The sequence below is a fragment of the Phyllobates terribilis genome, unplaced genomic scaffold (genome assembly GCF_046119375.1).
Source record: "Phyllobates terribilis strain yellow unplaced genomic scaffold, ASM4611937v1 Scaffold_5__5_contigs__length_657084704, whole genome shotgun sequence".
NCBI classification, from domain to species: domain Eukaryota; kingdom Metazoa; phylum Chordata; class Amphibia; order Anura; family Dendrobatidae; genus Phyllobates; species Phyllobates terribilis.
In genome coordinates, this window is record NW_027362765.1 from 267,811,464 (window position 1) to 267,833,870 (window position 22,407).

Genomic DNA, 22,407 nt, shown 5'->3' on the forward strand with positions numbered 1-22,407 from the left:
CTTTGAAAATAAAGACATTTAAGTTAAACTTTCTTGGGTCACTGCCTCATTGCCGCACAGGGTGAATAGCGCTGCACTACAATTGCTAGAATCAAGGTCTAGGTCAGATAAAACTTTTTTTTTTTATCATAACTTCAGCACCCAGTAAAGTAAGAGACACATTGCTGGAATAAGGGTCTCTGTCCCTATATCATGTTGCTCTCAGATGGGGTAGCAAAAACTTGAAAAATATATTATGTAAAATGTTACGCTGCAATATTATATTAAAAGGGCTTTATTACGATATATAATTAGAACTGGCAGGACCACTACACTTGTACAGTATAGTAATATCTTTATGGTACACGTTGCATAGTTTGTATTAGCTATGGAGGTAGTGTATAAAACAAAAATATGGCAAATGCTTTAAAACAAATACATTGGAAATTCTCTATTGTGGCCCAACTTGAGTGAGGATGTGTATAGTTGGAAGAGCTAGTTGGCCACTCTTCAATCTAGTAGAAAGAGATGCATGGACAAAAACATACATGAGTGTTGGACATTAAATAGATTGTAAGTGGAAGGGACAAACTAAATTTTTTTTAAAGGCAATCTGTGTAGGGGCAGAGACCCTGATTCCAGGGATGTGTCACTTATTAGGCTGTGTGCTGTAGTTTCAATACAATCAGTGTTTTATCAGCAGGAGATTATCACTAGAGGACTAGGTCTCACCCCTTTAATGTAACAAAAGAAGAATTTACAAGATTAGAGGACACAAATTACAGATGGGACATCACAGCTGCATCCCAGTCAACAATGACCAATGAAGACCCGTAGAGATAGGGTGCTAGAGCTGCAAGGGTTTCAGTGCTGCATATTTTAATATTTGCAGCGTAAGCAGTCTTTGCCTTGTTTTTTTTTTTTGTTTTTTTTAAGAGGGCCTTTCACTAGTTTCAGTATGTTAACCCCTTCACAACCCAGCCTATTTTCACCTTCCTGACCAGGCCATTTTTTTCAATTCTGACCAGTGTCACTTTAGGAGGTAATAACTCTGGAACGCTTCAATGTATTCCAGTGATTCTGAGAAGGATTTTTCGTGACACATTGTACTTCATGTTAGTGGTACATTTTGGTCGATATAATTTGCTTTTATTTATGAAAATATTTAAAATTTGGCAACATTTTTTTTACATTTTGCAATTTTTGAAACTGAATTTTATGCCCTTAAACCAGAATCATATCACACAAAATAGTAAATAAATAAAATGTGCCCCATGTCTATTTTACATCAGCATCATTTTTGAAAAAAAATTTTGTTAGGAAGTTAGAAGGGTTAAAAGTTTATCAACAATTTCTCATTTTTCAAACAAAATCTATAAAACCATTTTTTTTTAGGGACCATAGCATATTTGAAGTGACTTTGGGGGGGGGCTATGTGACAGAAAATACCCAAAATTGACACCTTTTTAAAAACTACACTCCTCAAAGTGCACAAAACCACACTCAAAAAGTTTGTTAAGCCTTTAGGGGCTTCACCGGAATTAAAGAAATTAGGAAGGAAAGAATGAAAATCTCACTTTTTCCCACAAAAAAATATTGCTTTAGCCCTAAATTTTGCATTTTTAAAAGGGTAACAGGAGAAAATGGACCATACAAATTGAGTATACTGATACTCCATATGTGGTGCAAAACTACTGTTTGGGCGCACGGCAGGGCTCAGAAGGGAAGAAGCATCATTCAACTTTTGGAGAGAAAAACTGGGTAGAATAGATAGTGGACGCCAGTTCACGTTTGCACAGCCCCTGATTTGCCTAAACAGTGGAAACCCCCTACAAGTGACCCCATTTTGGAAACCAAACCCCTCAAGTAATTTATCTAGAGGTGTGGTGAGCACCTTGAACCCACAGGTACTTCACAGAGTTTTATAATGTTGAGATGTGAAAATGAAAAAATAAATTTTTCGGGCAAAAATTTTGCTTCAGCCCCAAATTTGTAATTTCCACAAGGATAACAGGAGAAAATAAACCATTCATTTTGTTTTGCAATTTCTCCTAAGTACACCAATACACCATATGAGGTGTAAAACTAGTGTTTGGGCACACAGCAGGACTTAGAAGAGGAGGAGCAGCATTTGACTTTTGGAGCGCAAAATTGTCTGGAACAGATAGCAGACGCCATGCCGTTTGCCCAATCAATGGAAATCCCCCACAAGTGACCCTATTTAGAAATTACATCCCTCAAAAAACTTATCTAGAGGTGTGGTGTGTACTGTAAACCCACAGCTGCTTCACAGAATTTTATACCGTTAAGCTGTGAAAATAAAAAAAATCATTTTAGTTTGCGGACTCCATATACAGAGCCCCTAAGTGCCAGATAAACAGTATTCCCCCTCAAGTGACCCCATTTTGGAATTTACAACCCTCTGGGAATTTATCTACAGGTGTCGTGTATTTTGACTCCATGGGTGTTTTCCATAAACAAGCAGCAGTGGATGTTGCAGAGTGAATTGCAAATCTGCCATTGTAGTCCCTGTACATTGCAGTGCCCAGTGCATTGTAGTGCACATACATTGTGCTTAGTTCATGCTTCTGGAGACACGTACCCTGTAAATTAAGCGGGCTCCTATTGCTACAGAAATGGCAAACATGTGGACGCTAAATGTGGTTTAGGCACACTGGGGGGCTCAGAAGGGAGGATGAATTTGAATTTTAAAGCACAGAATTCAATGGATTTCTGTTGGGGGGCGAGGAGCCATATCGCTTTCCCAGATCCTTTGTGCTACTAGATACATGGAAGCCTCCTATATTTCCAATGACAGATGATGGACCTGAGTGGGGTTTTTTTTTGTGGACTGATTTGAAGCTTTTATTGGGAACATTTTACTTAACATTTTGGATCACATTTACCCTGTGCTCTAAGCTGAGCACTTACATCGGGGATTCCATCTAAATGACATGATTCAGATGAAACCCCTGAAGGATCCATTCACTATAATCAGGCAGAAGAGTTACTCTGGACTCCATCTAGTCTCTGTTCAGCAGTGTCCTTCTTTTCATAGGTGCACAGAACTGTGGCCGACCGCACTTTTATGCAGACTTAAAAAGAGGGAAACTGCCGGATTATAGGCCAGATGGCGTCCACAGTGTCTCCATCTGCCTCATTATAGGGAATCTTCCAATGGGGGTCCCGTCTCATTCATGTATTTCAGAGATTCACACGGATATCCCGGTGTAAGTTCTCAGCACAGAGTGCAGGATAAATGTAAGCCGAGCCTTACTGCGATCTTTGGGAGGCAGAATGAACAAATCAACAGAAGGTGAAGAATTGGTTTTATTTATTGTTTACGTCATTTCTCATGCGGTATAAGTGATTAGACAAGTTTATTCTTCGGGTCGGTGTGATTACAGTGATACCAAATTTATATATTTTTTTATGTTTGGCTGCTATCACACACTAAAAAACGCTTTTTTTTGCAAAAACAAGTTATTGCATCGCCATATTTTGAGACCTATAATATAATTCTGCTGACAGAGTCATGTGACGGCTTGTTTTTTGCAGGACGAGTTGATGTCTTTTTTGGTACCATTTTTGGGCACATAAAATTTTTTGTCCGCTAGCTTTTTTATTTCTCCGCTGATGAAGCTGTATGGTGGTTTACTTTTTGGGGAACAAAATTATCTTTAAAGCAATACAATTTTTATTTCTATTGGACTTTTTTATTGCGTTTTATTCCACATTTAGAAGTGTGTTTTTTTTGCCACGTTATTCTTTTTTTTTTTTTTTTTTACAGCGCTCACTGAAGGTGTTAACTAGTGTGACAGCTTTATAGGTTAGGTTATTCCGGATCCTGCGATAACAAATATGTGTACTTTTTTAAATTATTTTTGTTTTTACATAAATATACCTATTTATTGATATAACATTATTATCTTTTTTTTTAATGTGTGATATTATTTTAAAAATATTTTTGCAATAATTTTTATTTTATTTTTTTCTTAGTCCCTCTATGGGACTTTAACTTTTATTAGTCTGATCGCTGATATATGCACCAGCATTGCAATGCATTATACCTGTCGATATTACATGGACAGAAGCCTCTTAGACCATGCTCCTCACATGGTCTAAGATGCCTGCCGCAGCTGGCTGACCCAGAGGTGGTCATGACTACCTCGGGTTGCCATTACAACTATCGGGTCCTCACAATGACGTTGTGTAGGTGCCTATCGGTAGGGAGAGGAAGCCCCCTCCCTTTCCTAGCCACCTAAATGCCGCGATCGATATAGATTGCAACACTTAGGGGGTTAAAAAGCTGGGGGCGGTGCAGGCACTACTCCTGGCAGTAGCAGCCGGGTCTCGGCTATCTCGTAAGCCGAACTCTCGTCGGCGAAGGTCGTGAAGGAATTAAGCTAGCCATATCCTGTATTTATCTTTTCATTTCTTCTGTCTGTTGCAGAGATATTACCCTGTATAATTTAGGTTAGAATTTATGTAAGTCTAAGGGAGCATTAGACTTTCACTGGGGGTGTATACTTCTTTCCCTTGACCAATTGCAGACTGCAACATACTGGGGGGAAAAGAACACATCCCCACAATAGCTTGGAGCAGATTTCTCAGTGTGAGACATGTAGTGACTGACATTCTGCTCTCACACCAGATTTGTGTGTGATTACGAAGTGCTGGGAGCAAAGCAGAGCGGTGTTTGATTACTAACACTTCTTCAGCTTTTATCTCACAGCAGTCAGTGTGGGGGAAGGGTCAGTACAGATGAACTAAGCTGTGTCTCATTACAAATATCTCTGCAGCTTCAGCTCTCCTTTTATAATGCTGTCAGCTCTGCTGTACTCCCTCTTTTCCCATACTGACTGAAGGATGAAAGCTGAAGAAGTGTAGTAATTACATTCAACTCTGCAGTGAGATCAGTGAGGAGAGCAGATTGTCTGTCAATACATGTCTCACATTGATAAACCTGTTCTAAGCTATTGTGGAGGCATGTTCTTCTTTCCCCAGTATATCAAAGCCTGCTTAAAATTGGTCAACCTCATGCATGGGAAGAAGTTTACACGCCCAGAGACAATTCTCTGGTAATGCCCTCTTGGAGTTTTAATAAATTATAACTTAAACTTTACGAGCTAATATCTCTGCAACGGAGAGGAGAAATTAAAAAATAAAAACAATATTTTACTCGGCTCTGCAACCACTAATCCATGACATGGCTAATTTAACTTTCTCAAAATAGTGAAAGGTCCTCTTTAAAGAGGTTGTCAACTACTTATACACTGATGCCCTATACAGAGTAAGTAGTGAACAACTTCTTTAATGCAACCGCACAACCACTTTAAGCAAAACTATTGAAAAAAAAATAAAACATGTAGACAAATATTTTGATTGTAAAAACATTGCTGCCATTGCATATTGTAAGCCTGAGTATATATTGTTTAATAGCTTATGAAATCTAAGAAATATATTGGGGCCGGAAAACCATAAACAAGATTCCTGCCAAAAATTATTAAAAAGCATCAATTTTTTTTTATTCCTGTGTTTTTGACTTTTCAGTTAATCTCAGATTTGGAAATATAAAATGCACTACAAATAACCTAACAAAAATTATCTTACCAGTTTTAAAGACTTAATTATTGGAATAATCAAAGTCATTGATGAGGAATCTTGCCATTACTTTTCATTCTGGCAACCAGCAGTTCACAACGTAGAAGCCATGTTTATGTACAAGCAGTTCAGTAAAACAATCAGGATATAAATCATGTACAGTATTTAGAATTCAAGTTAATTGTTGCCTGGTATCATTAAAATGATGCGCTTGTTTTATCTACTTTGTAGAGTTTTTCGCTGTATATCCTTTGCACGCCTTCTGCATGTCTTTTAAGAAGTTTGGAACTCCATTCTATAAGAAGTAAATGGAGAGAATTAAAATAACAAAATGGCTTAAAATACATATATTTTCACTAACGGTATGGAGCACATTAATTGTCCAAGCCTTCCTTTTGTTACTTTTTCTATATCTGTCTTTAACTTTTGAACTTTTTTAGAGGTTTTTCACTACTATGGTATTGATGACCTGGATAAGTCATCAGTATCTGATTGGTAGGGATCCAACAACAAACACCCCCTACCTATTAGTTTTTCTCAGCTCCGCATGTGAAAGTTTAAAGCTGACCAGCACAAATCTGTCAACTGTTTAGTGGCCTCTGCCAGGTACTGCTGATCAGCGCCAATTCATTTAAAGATCCTTTCTTGCAATCACTTTCTCATGCGCACAGTCATGTTATAGAACTTGATCATGTTGTATGGATTTATATTATGGATTCCAAACCCTGCCAAATTGTACCTTGTCTGCTGGATGTTTTTTTCCCCTTCAGGATTTCAAGAGAAATTGTACCAAAAAGTAAAACGCAACATTTCATGTTGTATTACAGAGAACAGGAAATACAGGGCGAGTGGGTCCTGGAGTATAGCAATGACCCATGTATAGGCACATACATAAGACACAATTTTTCAACTTTAAAGAGCACTTATTGGGAATTTGGTTGGCAAGCATCATGTTATACAGCCGAAGAAGCTGAACTGATTGATATAAGTGGGAATTTATTAAGCACTTTACACCAGAAAACTAGAAGTAAAAAGTTACACGTTTGTACAACATATAGTTGTGCAAAAATGTTTCAACTTTGCATTTTTGCGCCCGTTTTATCAACTTTTTGAAAAGTGGGCCAAGCTTGACAGGATGGGGTATGGCCTTGTGCAGACCAACAAACTCACTATAATTTACCCAGTTGGAGTAAATTCTGATCCTTGCGCATACCTGTTATAGCGTTTCATTTCATACAAATGTCGATGGATAGTTTGTGCTGACATTGATGCATCCTGAGCCTGCAGGACAGCTTCAATTTTTTTGGAACTTGATTGGGGCTGCTTAGCCACCATCTAGTCTATCCTGCGTTGCAACCTTTCATCAATTTTTCTCTGCCGTCCATGTCCAGGGAGATTAGCTGCAGTGCCATGGATTGTAAACCTCTTGATTATGTTGCGCACCATGGACAAAGGAACGTCAAGATCGCTGGAGATGGACTTGTAACCTTGAGATTGGGAGGAAGCAAAAGAGTATACAGACATTACAGCACGGGCTCGCAGCTGATTCTTTCTGTGAGGTAAAACATTGTTTTTGGTAGGCAAAACATTTCCCTGCCTGTTTTTAAGCAATCAGCTGTGACCCCATGCTGTAATGTCTGTATACTCTTTTGCTTCACTCCCTGCCCAGGAGCTGTGGTATTATCAGACCATGTTCCTGTACGGTCAGACACATCCATTACACAGCAGGGGCACATTTATAAGATTATCTCGGTACAGGAACATTTTTTTTAATCACATCCAATTGTGGAAGTTATTATTATTCCAAGATCTAGTCAATAAAGTTTACTTTTGTTTGTGGGAAAACCCCTTTAAGGTAAAATAAGGTCTGTGTTCGCTGTGTGTAGATAAAATCGGCACATGCAGGCTCAGCCATAAATACAGAGCACCAACATCAACTAAAAGTTTTCCGCAGCAAAAACGCTTAAAAAACGCTTGGTAATACGTGCCCCATGGTCCCCAATGATAATCTGCATGTGCTGTGCACATGATGCGGAAATTTCCGCTGCGGATTATCATTGCAGAAAAATACGCAGCATGTCCATTAATTTTGCGGACACGCAGCGTAATCGCCGCCATTGACTTACATTGGACCGCGTGACATCCGCATCACTGCATCTGCACATGCGGATATCACACGGTTCAATGTGCGGATGGTACCCGGGTCTGGAAGAGAGGAGACTCTCATCCAGACCTGGGTACCATGGTACCTGTAAAAAAAAAAAGAATTTAAAATAAAAAATTAAGATTATACTTACCTTCCGATGTCCTCCCGGTGTTTTCTCCGCTCCGTCTGGTCTGCTGTATGGGTCGCGGTGTTGTGAAGGACCTGCCATGACGTCATTGAGTCATGTGACCTGACACATGACTTAATGACGTCACCGCAGGTCCTTCACAACACTGCGAGCCGCCCAAAACACCGGACGGAGCAGAGAAAACACCGGGAGGACATCGGAAGGTAAGTATAATCTGTTTTTTACCATTCTTATTCTTTTTTTTAACTAACTTGGTCACACTACTATGCATGGATTTATATAGTGTGACCAGGTTGTCAAGCACTTTTGCAAGTGATGCTAAAATCGCTTGGAAAAGCGCTTGATAACCCACATGCAGAAGTGCATGCAAAGACGCTTGACAAACGCTACCTACCTGGCGGGAAAAATGCATGTAAAAACCGCATGCGTTTTTCCTGCCAGGGAGAAGCGGAAAAAATCTGCAGCATTTCTGCATCGTGGGCACATAGCCAAAGAGGCAAAAAACACAAAAGGAGCTCAGGAATAAACTCTCAAAACATTGTTAACAGTACAAATCACCCCATTGCTTCTTAAGCTTTCTCCTATGACACATTAGTCAACAAGTAAGACCACATTCACACGTTGAGTATTTGGTCAGTATTTTACATCAGTATTTGTAAGACAAAACCAGGAGAGGAACAATCAGAGGAAAAGTATAATAGAAACACGTCACCATTTCTGTATTTTTCTCCCATTTTCTCCCATAGTGAACGTGTGAATGTGGCCTAAGGCTATGTGCACACGATGCAGAAATGAAGCAGAAAATTTCTGCATCATTTCTGCATCTCCCTGGCAGAAAAAAACGCATGCAGATTGTGCATGCGTTTTTCCTGCAGAATACATGCAGATCCACATGCAGATTCACATGCGTTTCCGCATGCAGATTGACAAGCGCTTTCCAGGCGATTTTAGCATCACCTGGAAAGTGCTTGACAACTAGGTCACACTATATAAATCCATGCAAACAGCATGGATTTATATAGTGTGACCCGAGAGAGTGTATATACTTACCTCCGATGGCCCACGCTGTCCTGCTCACTCCGTTCTCCCGGCTGCCGGCAACTTTGAATTGAAAGACCTGCCGACGTCAGCGTCACGTGACCCGTCACATGACTCTGACGTCACCGCAGGTCCTACAACTCACTGCAAGTGCCGGGAAGCAAGCAGGAGCGCTGCGCGGGCCGACAGATGGTAAGTATATATATATTTTTTATTTTATTCTTGTTTTTACAGCTTTTTTAATGGTACCTGGGTGTGGATGAGACTCTCCTCTCCTCCACACTCGGGTACCATCCGCACATTAGAACGCACCAATTACGCAAGTACAGATGCAGTCTTGCGGAATTGGCGCGTTCTAATGCAAGTCAATGGCGGCGAAAACGCTGCGTTTCCGCAAAATTAAATGACATGCTGCGGATTTTTGAGCGCAGCGTTTACGCTGCGGAAAAATCCGCATCATGGGCACAGCACATGCGGATTTCAATTGGGGAACATTGCTTCCCTTCTACCATGCGTTTTTCATGCGTTTCCGCGGCGTTTACGCAACTGCAAAAACGCCGCAGAGACGCATGAAATACGCATCGTGTGAATGTGGCCTAAGTCTGGTTTCTTTGTGTACATACAATGTCCTCGTACGAGTTGCTGGTAATAGGAACCTGACAGTAACAATTTACATGAATTTAACAGTTCCTGAAACAATCATGAAATGCTATAACGATTGCGACTATATTGTGCACACACTAAAGACATTCATTTTCCAGAATCAATCCCCCGGTCTCAGCCCACACCCATCTTCAAACATCGGCATCTTGTAATCAGATTTTGTACAATATTCTTGTCTCCTTACGTCAATTGCTTATCTGGAGCAGCAGGATACAGGAAAAATGACATCAGCACACAGAATTGTTTAATGGGCAACAACTGTTTTAGTAAAGCAAAGTAATACAATTAATAAGTACAGGCTTTACTCCATCTTACCTAAGAGGAGGGTGGAAGGAAATGGGCTAACTGGAGAAAGGGGGTTAGTTATTCCAAAGTACAGTTTTATGTAAAGAGACCTGTTAACACTCTAGTATTTCATCCTAAATTTCCTTTGAAATGGAAATCTCTTTTAGTCAAGGAGTTGAAAAAAAACAACCAACCATCATTTGTATGTTTCTGGGTAAAATTAGTGGCAACCAATATAACTAAAACAATATGTTGTATTTTTTTTCTTCGACAGCCTCTATGCTTCACTGTACATAAGTGACTGCAGAATGAGTTAACTGAGAATCTTTCAGTAAGCTAATTCTGATGACACATTTTGTAGCTTACCTTTCTTCAACTCAATTCCTCTAAGCTGGAGTTTTCCTTTTTTGCGTTTTTCCATTTTTTCCTCCCCTTCTTCCTAGAGCCATAGCTTTTTTATTTTTCTGTCCACATAGACATATGAGGGCTTGTTTTTTGAATGACGCCATTCATTTTACCACATAGTGTACTGGAAAATGGGAAACAAATTCCAAGTGGGGAGAAATTGTGGAAAAAAAAACAACACAATTCTGCCATTGTTTTATGGGAATTGTTTTTCATGAGCATATTTTGTGGTAAAAGTGACACCACAGTAATATTCTGCTTATCAAAACGATTACGGCAATACCAAACCTGTCCAGTTGTTTTGCAAAAAAAAAAAAAATTTGGGAGGTTATACTGCCATTTTCTGAGACACATAACGTTTTAATTTTTAAAAAGCTGAATTATGCCTTATTTTTTGTGGGGCAACGTTTTTATTGATTTTTTTTGGGATAGATATGAAGTTGTGATCGCTTGTTACAGCATTTTTTGTGGTACTGCAATGATCAACAAAACTTAATTTTTTTCATTTACAGTGTTTACTGATCGGGTAATTTTTTATATTTTGATAGATCAGACTTTTCTGAATGCAGTGATACCTCGTATCTGTATTTTTTTATTATTATCTTTACTTTTAATGAGAGAAAAAAGGGGTGATTTTAACTTTTATGTTTAGGTTATTTTCATATTTTTTAAAGCTTTTTTTTTTTTTTAACTTTTCACTGTTTTAATAGTCCCTTTAGGGGATTTGAAGCTGCAATTGTCTAATTGCTTGTGCTATATGTAGCCATTGCTGCATCTAGTGACAAACCAAAGGAACTCCGTAAAGACAAGCATGGACATCTTCGACACACCCTCTGCTGTCATAGTAGTCATCAGCGACCGGCAATCATGTCAGGAGCGTGCCGATGGGCGCATGGAATGACACACCGGCGTGTGTTAAATGCCGCAGTCAGAGTTTGACAGCGGCATTTAACATGTTAACAATCACAGGCTCCACCCATGGTTGTTAGGGGCAGATCCTGGCTGTAACACACGGCCATCACCTGCCGAGTATACACCTGTTTCAGACTTGCGCCATACATGTTGTGAAAGGGTTAAAGCTCATGATCAGTCGTTCATTAAGCCTCACGTGAGATCAGCATCCATGGTGAAATACAGCAAGCATCTATATACCGGATATGATACTTAAATAATGAGGTTTTCAGGCAAGCAATGATAAACTCTGCATTATAGCTTAGCCAAAATAACCAGTTTTTCAGCCTTTTGCTACCTTCAACTCAACCTATAAAACTGATCAATGTCTTTGAATTACAGAAAGAAATGCTTTTGCATTTGTCCTCACATCAAGAGATCAAGGTAAATGCAAGAGGGAACAGCCTCTGAATGAAAGGCAAAAAGACTCACCGATATGGTACATAAAAGAAGCAGCTAAGTGTTTTATCTCACTTCAGAGCTGGAATCACAGCTGCACTGCTCAGTACTACTGAGTAATGTAAAAAATGTGGAGCAGTCAAGCTCAACAGTAACAACTTGTCTTCTTGTTCCAACAGTTGAGAGGGTTCAACGACGGTACATGGATAGCTTGATGGACATTCAAGGTGGAGTGAATCCAAGGATTGTACCAGAAGTGATTGTTAAAATCCCCAAACCTTATTCATTACATCTTAAATAATTCTGTTGGCAGTATAAGCAAGGCCAATGCATTTCAATCAATACTGCTTTCAGTCGTGGCCATCATAAGTAATATTTAAATGCAATAGCCAACCAATCAGAATGTACAAAAAGGTCACAAGTTAAACTAGACCAATAAAACATTTTGTCACCTTTACTGCATATGTGTGATTGGAAATAATCACCTGCGATTCTAAAAATAAAAAGAACAAACATGGACAATGAACATTAAACCTGTACATTCCAAAGTATGTAAACCACATATAATGACATTAAAAAACAAATCCTAGTAGTGCTTAAGATAATGAGTAACCAGTTGTTATGAACGAGTTCACACTCACACCAGGGAAATACCACACCTATACTCAACTGTCCCTGTACAGACCAGAAAGGTCCTAGCCACACAACTAAAAAACACCACCTCGGAGCAGTCTCTCTAAAAGGCCGTCAGGGGGTTTCTCGGACCCCCTGATGAACCAGGAGGAGGCGGCAACACACTACCAACAAGGGGAAAGGAAAGGGTGAGGAGAGATGTGAGAACCCAAGGTGAGAAACTAAGACACATTCAAATAAGATGGAGGGGTGAAGGTTAAGGAGTACCAAAAATAAAAGAAGCAAGTAAGACCCCGTCAAGAACCTAACAATAGTAAAAGTAAAAGGAAAAGGTGCTGGGAGTAAAGCAAATCAAATTACTGCAAGAATAACACTGGAGTTTACCCAGCAAGGTAAACCCTAAGATAAAGAGCTGGATCTCCTAAGTATACCGTACATCCACCAGGAAATATTGCCAGCAAGGAAATGCTGAGAAGGGATACTATATAAAGCCCCACCAAGAATGTGATAGGGCAAATCAAAATGGGAAAATTGTAAACACCTGGAAAAGAGCTAACCAAGAAGGGAGAATAAGGACAAAGTAACAATCAGCATTTTGACAGGGAAGGAAAAGAAAAATATCTCAACAAGCAGAACAACCGACCACAAAGCAACAGGTCACCCGATCGAATCCCTAACCAAGCCATGACATCAGTTCAAGATTAGGCCATTTACCCTTATTTCTGACCAAGCATATTATTGAGATTTTTTGTGCATGGAATTTAAAGAGCTGTAATAATATTTCAGATATTCAAATAATAATTTTTATGTCATATTATATTTTTTTGTATGGTCACAAAGAGCCACATTTTAAACTTTGATCCTCTTTCTGTAACAATTATTTTTATACATTGGAGATGTTTTTTATTTCTGATGGGAGCGGAGCTAATAACAGAAATGCCAGCGGCTTTTGTTTCATGCTTTTTGTTCATCTATTTTTCATTTATTTCACAAATTGTACCACCAATAAGGTCAAGATAGACCTTTGGGTGCTATTTCAACATTTCAATCCTTTCTTTTATCTGATTTTCCCTATAACTTGGTTTGCTATATTAGCCCAAGCTACTGAGGAAATTCAGCCTCCTGGCTACAGAGCAGAGTTCACTGAGTCTTCTAGGACCCAGCACTTTTCTCTCTCTCCATGTGACTGCTGGGTCCAAAGGAGAAACCGCCATCAGCGCTTCCTATTCTGCATGCACAGTGCTTGTTCAGCGCTCTGCATGCAGTTTGTGATGCTCAGTCACTTCTCAAGGACAACCCATGAGTCGAGGAAGTCAATGAGTCCAAGGTCAAGAGCCAGGAGGGTACGTCATAAACAGAGGGAAAAGACAGAGGCGTAATCAGGTAACGGTCCGAGGTCACAATACCAGAAAATTACGGATCTGAGCAAAGGGGCTAAGCAAACGGATGGTCAAAATGAGGTCCAAGGTCTAGCAATAGATCTACAAGCAAAGCACAACGCACAGAGAAACAAACCACACTGATCTGAAGCTACAACTGACAGCTATCTGGGACTGCCAGCCAAATTAAGTAGCTGAGTAATCATTAGGACCAGGGAACACCTAACAGAAGCTCAGCACCTCCCAGCCTCAGATTGGACGGCCGAGCTGTCAATCAAAACAGACAGCTCATTATGCCCCGGCTCCAGACTGATGACTGAGCTGTCAATCACTGCGTTCAAGACACACTGAGGGGTGGAATCGTGACACAGTGATTAGGAAGGCAGAGATGATTGCCATCCCTTTCTGTCTTCTCCATGCTGGCTGTTTTTTGACAGCCAGTTTCCTGCTCCCACAGCTGCAAGATGTCATTCAACTGCTCTTCTATGCAGTAGAAAGTAGACTGCAAGGACGTTTATCATCTACGCGCGGTGCAGTTAGTTAAGGCCAATTAGTAATTGTATATTAGATTATGCCTCTGATTTAAACCTTGTGGATATCATGTATTTAAAGCAAACAGTGATCTTTTTTCTTCTTTTTTCAATAGATTACAGTATTTTCCGGCGTATAAGATGACTTTTTAACCCTGAAAATCTTCTCAAAAGTCAGGAGTCGTCTTATACGCCGGGTGTCATCTTATAAGGCATATAATTATGGTAATTTATAAGCCCTCCCTGTCTCCAAGACTATCATAGTGGTTGCACATCCCTCTGGCCCACCCTTTCATCCTATTACCGATACCTCCTTCTCTGCCTCTCTGATCTTGTTCCTGAGGACTACAGTGATGAGGTGAAGGGGCGCCTGCAGTGAAGTGGTGTAGGCGCGCATGTGCGAGATCTGAGAGGCAGAGAAGGAGGTAATACAAGGGCGTGCCAGACGAGTGAAAGAGACGTGTTTTCCTGGGCACAGCACTGCTCTTTCTCTTTTTTCCATACCTCTGGCGTCCCGGACGCCTGCAGCTTGCTTCACTTAAACTTTCCCGGTGAGGCGCCCCCTCACCTCATCACTGCAGTCCTCAGGAGCTAGATCAGAGAGGCAGAGATGGAGGTACCGGTAATAGGATACAAGGGTGGGCCAGAGGGATGTGCTACCTCTCTGATAGTCTTGGAGACAGGGAGGGCTGGGTAGGCAGGGAAAGCTGACCAATCCAAGCAGGATTTGTATACAACAACCAGCCAATCGCCGGTAAGGTTCATCACTTGCCGTGATTGGCTGGTTGTTGTATACTGGGCACCACATACAGTACAACACCAGTATCTGTACCTGTTCATTCAGTATAGCACCAGTACATACAGTACAGTATACAAATGTCCAACAGTCAAAACCCCATCATGGCTCCATCAGCAAGAAGAAAGAAATATGAAGCCAGTTTCAAACTTAAAGTTGTAAACTTTGCCATGGAACATAATAACTGCGCTGCTGCAAGACAATATGGAGTAACAGAAATGATGGTTCGGGACTGGAAAGCAAATAAAAAAGCATTAAAAGAGTACGCCAAGGAGGAAGTGTGCATTAAGAAGAGGCACCCCACATTAGCCAGAACTCGAAAAACATGTAGCAGACATGGTGAATGAGCATCGCCAAAACGGTTATGTAGTGACACAAAATAAAATACGTTTGTTTGCACTTCAGTGGGCCAAATCTAACCCAGATCACAGCAACAGATTTAAGGCCACTGTATCCTGGTGTATTAGATTCATGGCAAGGCATAATATGGTACTGAGGCAAAAGACGAAAATTGCCCAAAGATTACCTGTAAATCTTGATAGCAAAGTAAATAGTTTCCATCGATATGTAATACAACAGCGCACTAAACATGGATATCCGTTAAGTAGTATTGGAAATATGGATGAATCCAATGAATTTTGATATGGTTGGAAATAAAACTGTTCATCAAAAAGGCAAAAAAACAATTTTAATTAAAACAACAGTGCATGAGAAGTCCAGTTTTACAGTGGTATTAGGATGCACAGTTGATGGCGCCAAACTGAGACCAATGATTATTTTTAAAAGAAAAAACAATGCTGAAACTCAAGTTCCCTGTTGGTTGTTTTGTACATGTGAATAAAAAAGGCTGGATGGATGAAGAAGGGGTAAAGCTATGGCTTGATAATGTATGGAGCAGGCGACCAGGTGGACTTATTCAAAAATGTAGTCTACTGGTGTGGGATATGTTCAGGGCTCATTTAACTCCCAGCACCAAGCAAAGGCTTCCAAAACTAAATACATATGCGTCTGTTATTCCAGCAGGATTGACATCGTGGGTACGGCCACTGGATGTGTGCCTAAACAAGCCATTTAAAGATCGCATTCGAGAACAGTGGAATGAATGGAAGGTTAGCGGCGAAAAGTCATTCACAAAAGGAGGAAACATGTGCTTCACAGTTGGATATTTTGTGCAAGTTTGTCATAAAAGCCTGGAATGCTATTGATGCAGAAACAGTAATCAGGTCTTTCAAGAAGTGTGGCATATCAAATTCATTAGATGGTATGGAGGACAACTACTTGTGGCAAGATGAAGAGGAAGCCGAAGCTGAGACCACACCATCTGATACGCGATCCAAACGATGACAGTCTTACAAATGCATCATAAGATGTCATTGATGTACTTATGATATAAGACGACGAACAGGAGGATTTTGAAGGCTTTTAAAGGGAAACTGTCACGCCAGCAAAACCTGTAAAAATACCGTAGCTTGCAGTTATGATGGGAGTTGCTAACTCGCCAGGGACTTGCCCGACACTTGCTCGCTCTATTGTTTGTCATCTTCCTCCTATCATCATCAGTTCCAGTTTGGTTGACAGCTTAGAAAACAAACAGCATGGCAGCTTCCATGGGTTTATGGTCTTATCCTTTAGAGTGAATTAGGAAAAGTTGAATCCACTTGCACTGTTTTACGTTTACATGTTTGAAGACAAACAGCCTTATGTTTATAAGTGACAGTTTTCCTGTTAAGTACCTGCATGTCATAAGCATTTCAATTAATATTGAAATCAAATCTGATTTTTTTTAATTTTTACCGTATGTGCATTAGCAGAGGAGTAGTCTTATATGGCGAGTATATCCCAAACTCTATACTTTAACTGAAAAAGTTGGGGGTCGTCTTATACACCCTGTCGTCTTATACACCGGAAAATACAGTAATTAAATGGTGCCATGAAAAAATACAATTCATCCTGAAAAAATGCAAGCACCTATAGTGCTATGTTGACAGAAAAAATAAAATAATTGTGGCTCTTTGAAGGTGGGCATAAGATAACTAAAGTGTAAAACTAAAGGAAACTAAAAGAGCCATATCACCAAAAAAAATCCAAATTCACAGTTTGCAAAAGGTAAAATAAATGTGTCAAATCTTATGGACAGAAAATGCTCACTTAGTTATATTATCTATTGCAAGAATTAAATTTCGTGTAGCTACGCAGAATAATGAAGATTAGCTTCCCTAGATACAGATCATAAGTTATATCAAGCTATGGAATTGTATTATCAAAAAACTTAAAAAAAAGTGAAGACATAAATAAAATGTAAAATAAATTACATGTAAAAAAAATAAAAATAAATAAATTACCTTAGCCGCCCAGTTAATAAGCCACGAAGGGATCATGCCACCTGGATTGTCAAAGTAGTACATGAAGACTGCAAGGTAAAGAAAATGAACAATGAGCAACTTATGAGCTAGTTGTGACATTTCAGACTTTAACTGCATCTGCATTCCCGATTTTCCCTAATCATCTTACCTTTACAGCCGTTGTTGCCATCGCTCTCTATTGCTAAGCTCTGTTTGTAGCCATTGACCCTGATAATTCCTGACTTCTCTGGACAATTTGGAATTGACACACTCTTAGCCAGAATTACAAAAATGTTTCTCCCATCGATGATTAAATCCCTCCGATCTCGTACATATACATACTATATTCATATGTAAGGAAAAAGCAATTTTGTATCCGAGAGAGATGGGAGAATGGATTTGCAGGACTCTATTTCATCGGCCAGGTCAGTAACTGCTGGATGGGAGACATGTGGATCTCTTTACCTCCTAAGGAGAGTTTCAGGTCTACTGTACAACAGTCAAAGATGGACCAGAGTCATGCAAATTGATTTTCGCAGCTTTAGTCTGAGAAACTTTGTGGATGTGTATTTTCATAATTTAATTAATCCAGATTCAACATTAACGAATTAGTCTGATTAGCCCCTTCATTCTCCATGACCTACTATTACATCATTGATAGGAATGAGCGGACCCGTGAAAGTTCGGGTTCTGGTACCTGACCAGAGACTTATTCCAAAGTTTGTTTTGGGTACAAGAACTGTACTCAAACCTGAACCAGAACCCGGACCCCATTGAAAACAATGGGAACCTAAACTTTTGAGCAGGAAAATTCTCTCTCTCTCTCTCTCTCTTCCCCTGGGACTCTGAACATTGCAACGGACTTCTGGGAGAACTCTGTGATCGGGTTTAGCACAAGACTCTAGCTGTCCGGTGCAAACCCCAACGTTCGCTCATCTCTAACCACTGAGTGTGAAAGGGACTTTGGAGAAGGCTCAGAAGCACAGCAAGCTCCACACAGGGAAGATGATGGCTATATTATATAGTCAGCATCTGCATCTAACAGCAGTGATCGAGGTATTCACTGATCGCTGCTGCTAATCCTAAAGAGATTGTCCACTACATTGTATAATTCATCCATCGATTTAAATCTTTTAAATAAGTACTTTTGTCAATACCTTCTCTTGTTATATTTGCCTGTGAATGGAGTTATCTCTGCTTGCTCAGTCACGATCAAGTGATCCCGTCTGCAGCAGCCTCTGATATCCACTGATGTCACGTCAACTTCCATACTTCCTTGATTCCCCTAGGCGTGACCCAGTCGCATGCACCTCCCCTGACTGACAGGGCTGAGATCTGCGTTTCACTGCGGCTGCAGGAGGAGCCGACTGAGCGAGCAGCGATAGCGCCACTTACAGGCACATATGTCAGCAGAAGGTAAATCGATGGGGGCATTATACATTGTAATGGACCACCTTTTTAAATGCCACTATCTGGCTCAGACATGATTGTAGGAAGTCAGTGACTTACTACCACAGCCAAGGACCAGCTGGTCTCTTCTGTAATGTTCAGCCTGTGGCTGGGAATCATAGGAGACTGCCATTTTTACTACATACAGCAATACTATTGTCAAACATGTACAAGTCTCCTAAGGGGATTAACAAATAAACAGTAGAAAAAAAAGTTTTTAAAAATATAGAAAAAAATATATTTAAAAATTCAAAAACCCTGCTTTTCCTCAGTTAACAATAAAGAAATAATTTTTTTTATTATATATATATATTGTAATGCAGCAGCTTGCGGCATTACCGTAATGGTCCAGGGTGGGTTTTGGCTCACCATGTACCTCCCCCTCAGGTGACTGGTCACATGACTGTGACCTCGCACAGGTCATGTGCACACAGAAGGTCTGATCACATGACTGTGACATCAGCATAGGTCCTGTGTGTGCACTAGAGGATATAAAAACCCTGGTAGATTTGAGACAGGTGTGTAAGGCCTGTTCCCGTGTGGGACACCGCTAGAGTGTGAGGCCTAGTGAGGCCTATTGAAGCCTGGTGAAGGCTGAAAGGCAGAGGCAGGATCTTTAGGTGTAAGCGATCCCAGTAGCCTTGGAGGGCCAGAGACTTGGAAGGCAAGAGTCCTGGAAGGCAGAGGCTGGATGTGAGGTGAGACCACATACCAGTAGCCTTTGAAGGAACGAGGGCTGGAGACCCTCATCTGGGAAGCCGTAAAGCCACAGTGGTGGCAGAACAAGTCTGAAGCAGCTGAATCCTGCTTTGAGCAGGGGGTTGGACCAGATGACCCAGGAGGTCCCTTCCAACTCTACCATTCTATGATTCTATGAAAGGTAAAACACTGCTTGATGTGGACATTTCTATAAGTGACTTTGCTGGAGGCTGTAAATGGAGCCAAGTGGGCCTGTCTGCCACTTGAAAGGCTCCTGAACATTATATGTAATATGTCGGCGAGCCACTGAGTTGGACTCGGTTATAGCAGTTATGAAGTAAAATAAACTGCTGGTTTGTGAAATACAGGAAAACGTGGCTGGTGTGCTTTAATTGACCCGGTGCAGCGAGTGTCCCCCAACATGATGACTAGCGCTGCCTTACAATATACACAGCACAGACCAAAAGTTTGGACACACCTTCTCATTTAAAGATTTTTCTGTATTTTTATGACTTTGAAAATTATACATTCACACTGAATGCATCAAAACTATGAATTAACACATGTGGAATTATATACTTAACAAAAAAGTGTGAAACAACTGAAAATATGTCTTATATTCTAGGTTCTTCAAAGTAGCCACCTTTTGCTTTGATGACTGCTTTGCACACTCTTGGCATTTTCTTGATGAGCTTCAAGAGGTAGTCACTGGAAATGGTTTTCACTTCACAGATGTGACCTGTCAGGTTTAATAAGTGGGATTTCTTGCCTTATAAATGGGGTTGGGACCATCAGTTGTGTTGTTCAGAAGTCTGGGGGATACACAGCTGATAGTCCTACTGAATAGACTGTTAGAATTTGTATTATGGCAAGAAAAAAGCAGCTAAGTAAAGGAAAACGAGTGGCCATCATTACTTTAAGAAATGAAGGTCAGTCAGTGCGAAAAATTGGGAAAACTTTGAAAGTGTCCCCAAGTGCAGTTGCAAAAGCCATCAAGCGCTACAAAGAAACTGGCTCACATGAGGACCGCCCCAGGAAAGGAAGACCAAGAGTCACCTCTGCTTCTGAGGATAAGTTTATCCGAGTCACCAGCCTCAGAAATCGCAGCTCAGATTAGAGACCAGGTCAATGCCACACAGAGTTCTAGCAGCAGACACATCTCTTCAACAACTGTTAAGAGGAGACTTTGTGCAGCATGCCTTCATGGTAAAATAGCTGCTAGGAAACCACTGCTAAAGACAGTACATTATATATATATAAATATATATATATATATATACACAGTACAGACCAAAAGTTTGGACACACCTTCTCATTTAAAGATTTTTCTGTATTTTCATGACTATGAAAATTGTACATTCACACTGAAGGCATCAAAACTATGAGTTAACATTTAAAATTTCTGAGGCTGGTGACTCGGATAAACTTATCCTCAATATTTACAGTGAAAATAAAAAAAATGTTTTAAAAATATGAAAAACAATCAAATATTAAAAGTTTAAAATCACACTCATTTTCCCTTTCAAAAGTAAAGAAATTCATACATTTTAAAAAATAATATTTGATATTATGGTGTCTGAAAAAGTCTGATCTACCAAAATATAAAATTATTTTAACTATATGCTAAACGGTGAAAATGAAAAGGAAATCAAATTGCCATTTTTCAGTAGCCTCTAGTGAAGAGCGAGCATGCTCACTTAACCCTTTCATGCTTGGGTGCTTACTGAGTAGCTTCGGCATGCTTGTGTATTATGTTCTGTTCGAGTCCCTCCGTCTGCGTGATTTACAGCTGTTAGAGAGCCTCAACACATGCAGGGATTGCACATTTGTTAGGGAATCTTCACGTGTTGAAGCTGTCTTACAGACGTAAATCATACAGACGCAGGAACTCGAACATAATATACGAGCATGCCGAAGCTACTCGGTAAGTTCCCGAGCATGCTCGGTTAAAGGGTTACACGATCACGCTCGCTCATCACTAGTTGCCACACTTCCCAATGAAATATATCTATAAAAGGCAATCAAAATGTTGTATGTAATATAAAATGGTAAAAATAAAAACGTCAGCTCAGTGAACAAAAAACAAACCCTCACCGAGATTCAATGGAGGAATTGCGTATTTTTCACCAAAGTTGGAATTATTTTTCCGTTTTTCATTTACGTTATATAGTAAAATGTATTCTATCATTCAAAACAAAACTCCCATGAAAAAAGCCCTTAAATGTAGACGGAAAAATAAAAAAGTTATGAAACAAGGGGACAAGAAAACGAAAGGGGAAAAAACAAAAATTGTCTGGGACCTGAAATAGCTAAACATATTAGTCGGGTTGTCCCATAAACATAATTCTATACCTATCCACAGGAGATAAGTTAAGTGTATGATCTCTGGGGGTCCAGCTGCTATGACCATGACTGATCCTAAGAATGGGAGTCTCAAAATCTCCTTGGTGAATTGAGCAGCAGTATGTGAAACAACAACTCCAATACACAGTGAATGGAGTAGATATCACACATCTCTACAACTCAATTCAATTAGCAGATGCAGAAACCCCCATTCTCAGGATTAGTAGGGGTCCCAGCGTTCAGACCCCCAGTGATCATTCATGTATCAACTATCCAGTGGCTAGGTTGATAAGCAATTTTCAAACTTTGAATTTTTAAGCCCTTAAATCATGTGGTCATTCTGCAAAAAAAGCAAATAACATTTACCATATGTCTACTTTACGCCAGCATCATTTTTTATATTTTCTTTTCTTTCTCTTATGTTAGGATGTTAGAAGGGTTAAAACTTTTGCATACATTTTTTGTTTTTTTCTACGAAATTTAAAAAAACTTTTTTCTAGGGACCAATTCACTTATGAAGTGACTTCGATGGTCCTATATGTCATAAAAAAATATTAATCCTTCATATGTTTCATAGGAATCAACACAAGGTAAAAGGAAAATTTTTTTTAATGAAAA

At 39.9% G+C, this 22,407-nt stretch overlaps 1 protein-coding gene across 1 annotated transcript in view; it reads right to left on the minus strand.

Annotated features, from left to right (window-relative positions):
- Positions 1–258: 258 nt before the first annotated feature.
- PCTP (phosphatidylcholine transfer protein) overlaps positions 259–22,407 on the minus strand; it is a 96,015-nt gene continuing 73,866 nt past the window's right edge. Inside the window, exons 4-6 of the mRNA XM_073684134.1 lie at positions 17,468–17,639; positions 17,299–17,366; positions 259–5,878 (exon numbers count right to left, since the gene is read on the minus strand). Of these exons, the coding sequence (XP_073540235.1) occupies positions 5,804–5,878; positions 17,299–17,366; positions 17,468–17,639 (315 nt within the window). The 3' untranslated portion in view covers positions 259–5,803. The remainder of the gene's footprint in view (positions 5,879–17,298; positions 17,367–17,467; positions 17,640–22,407) is intronic.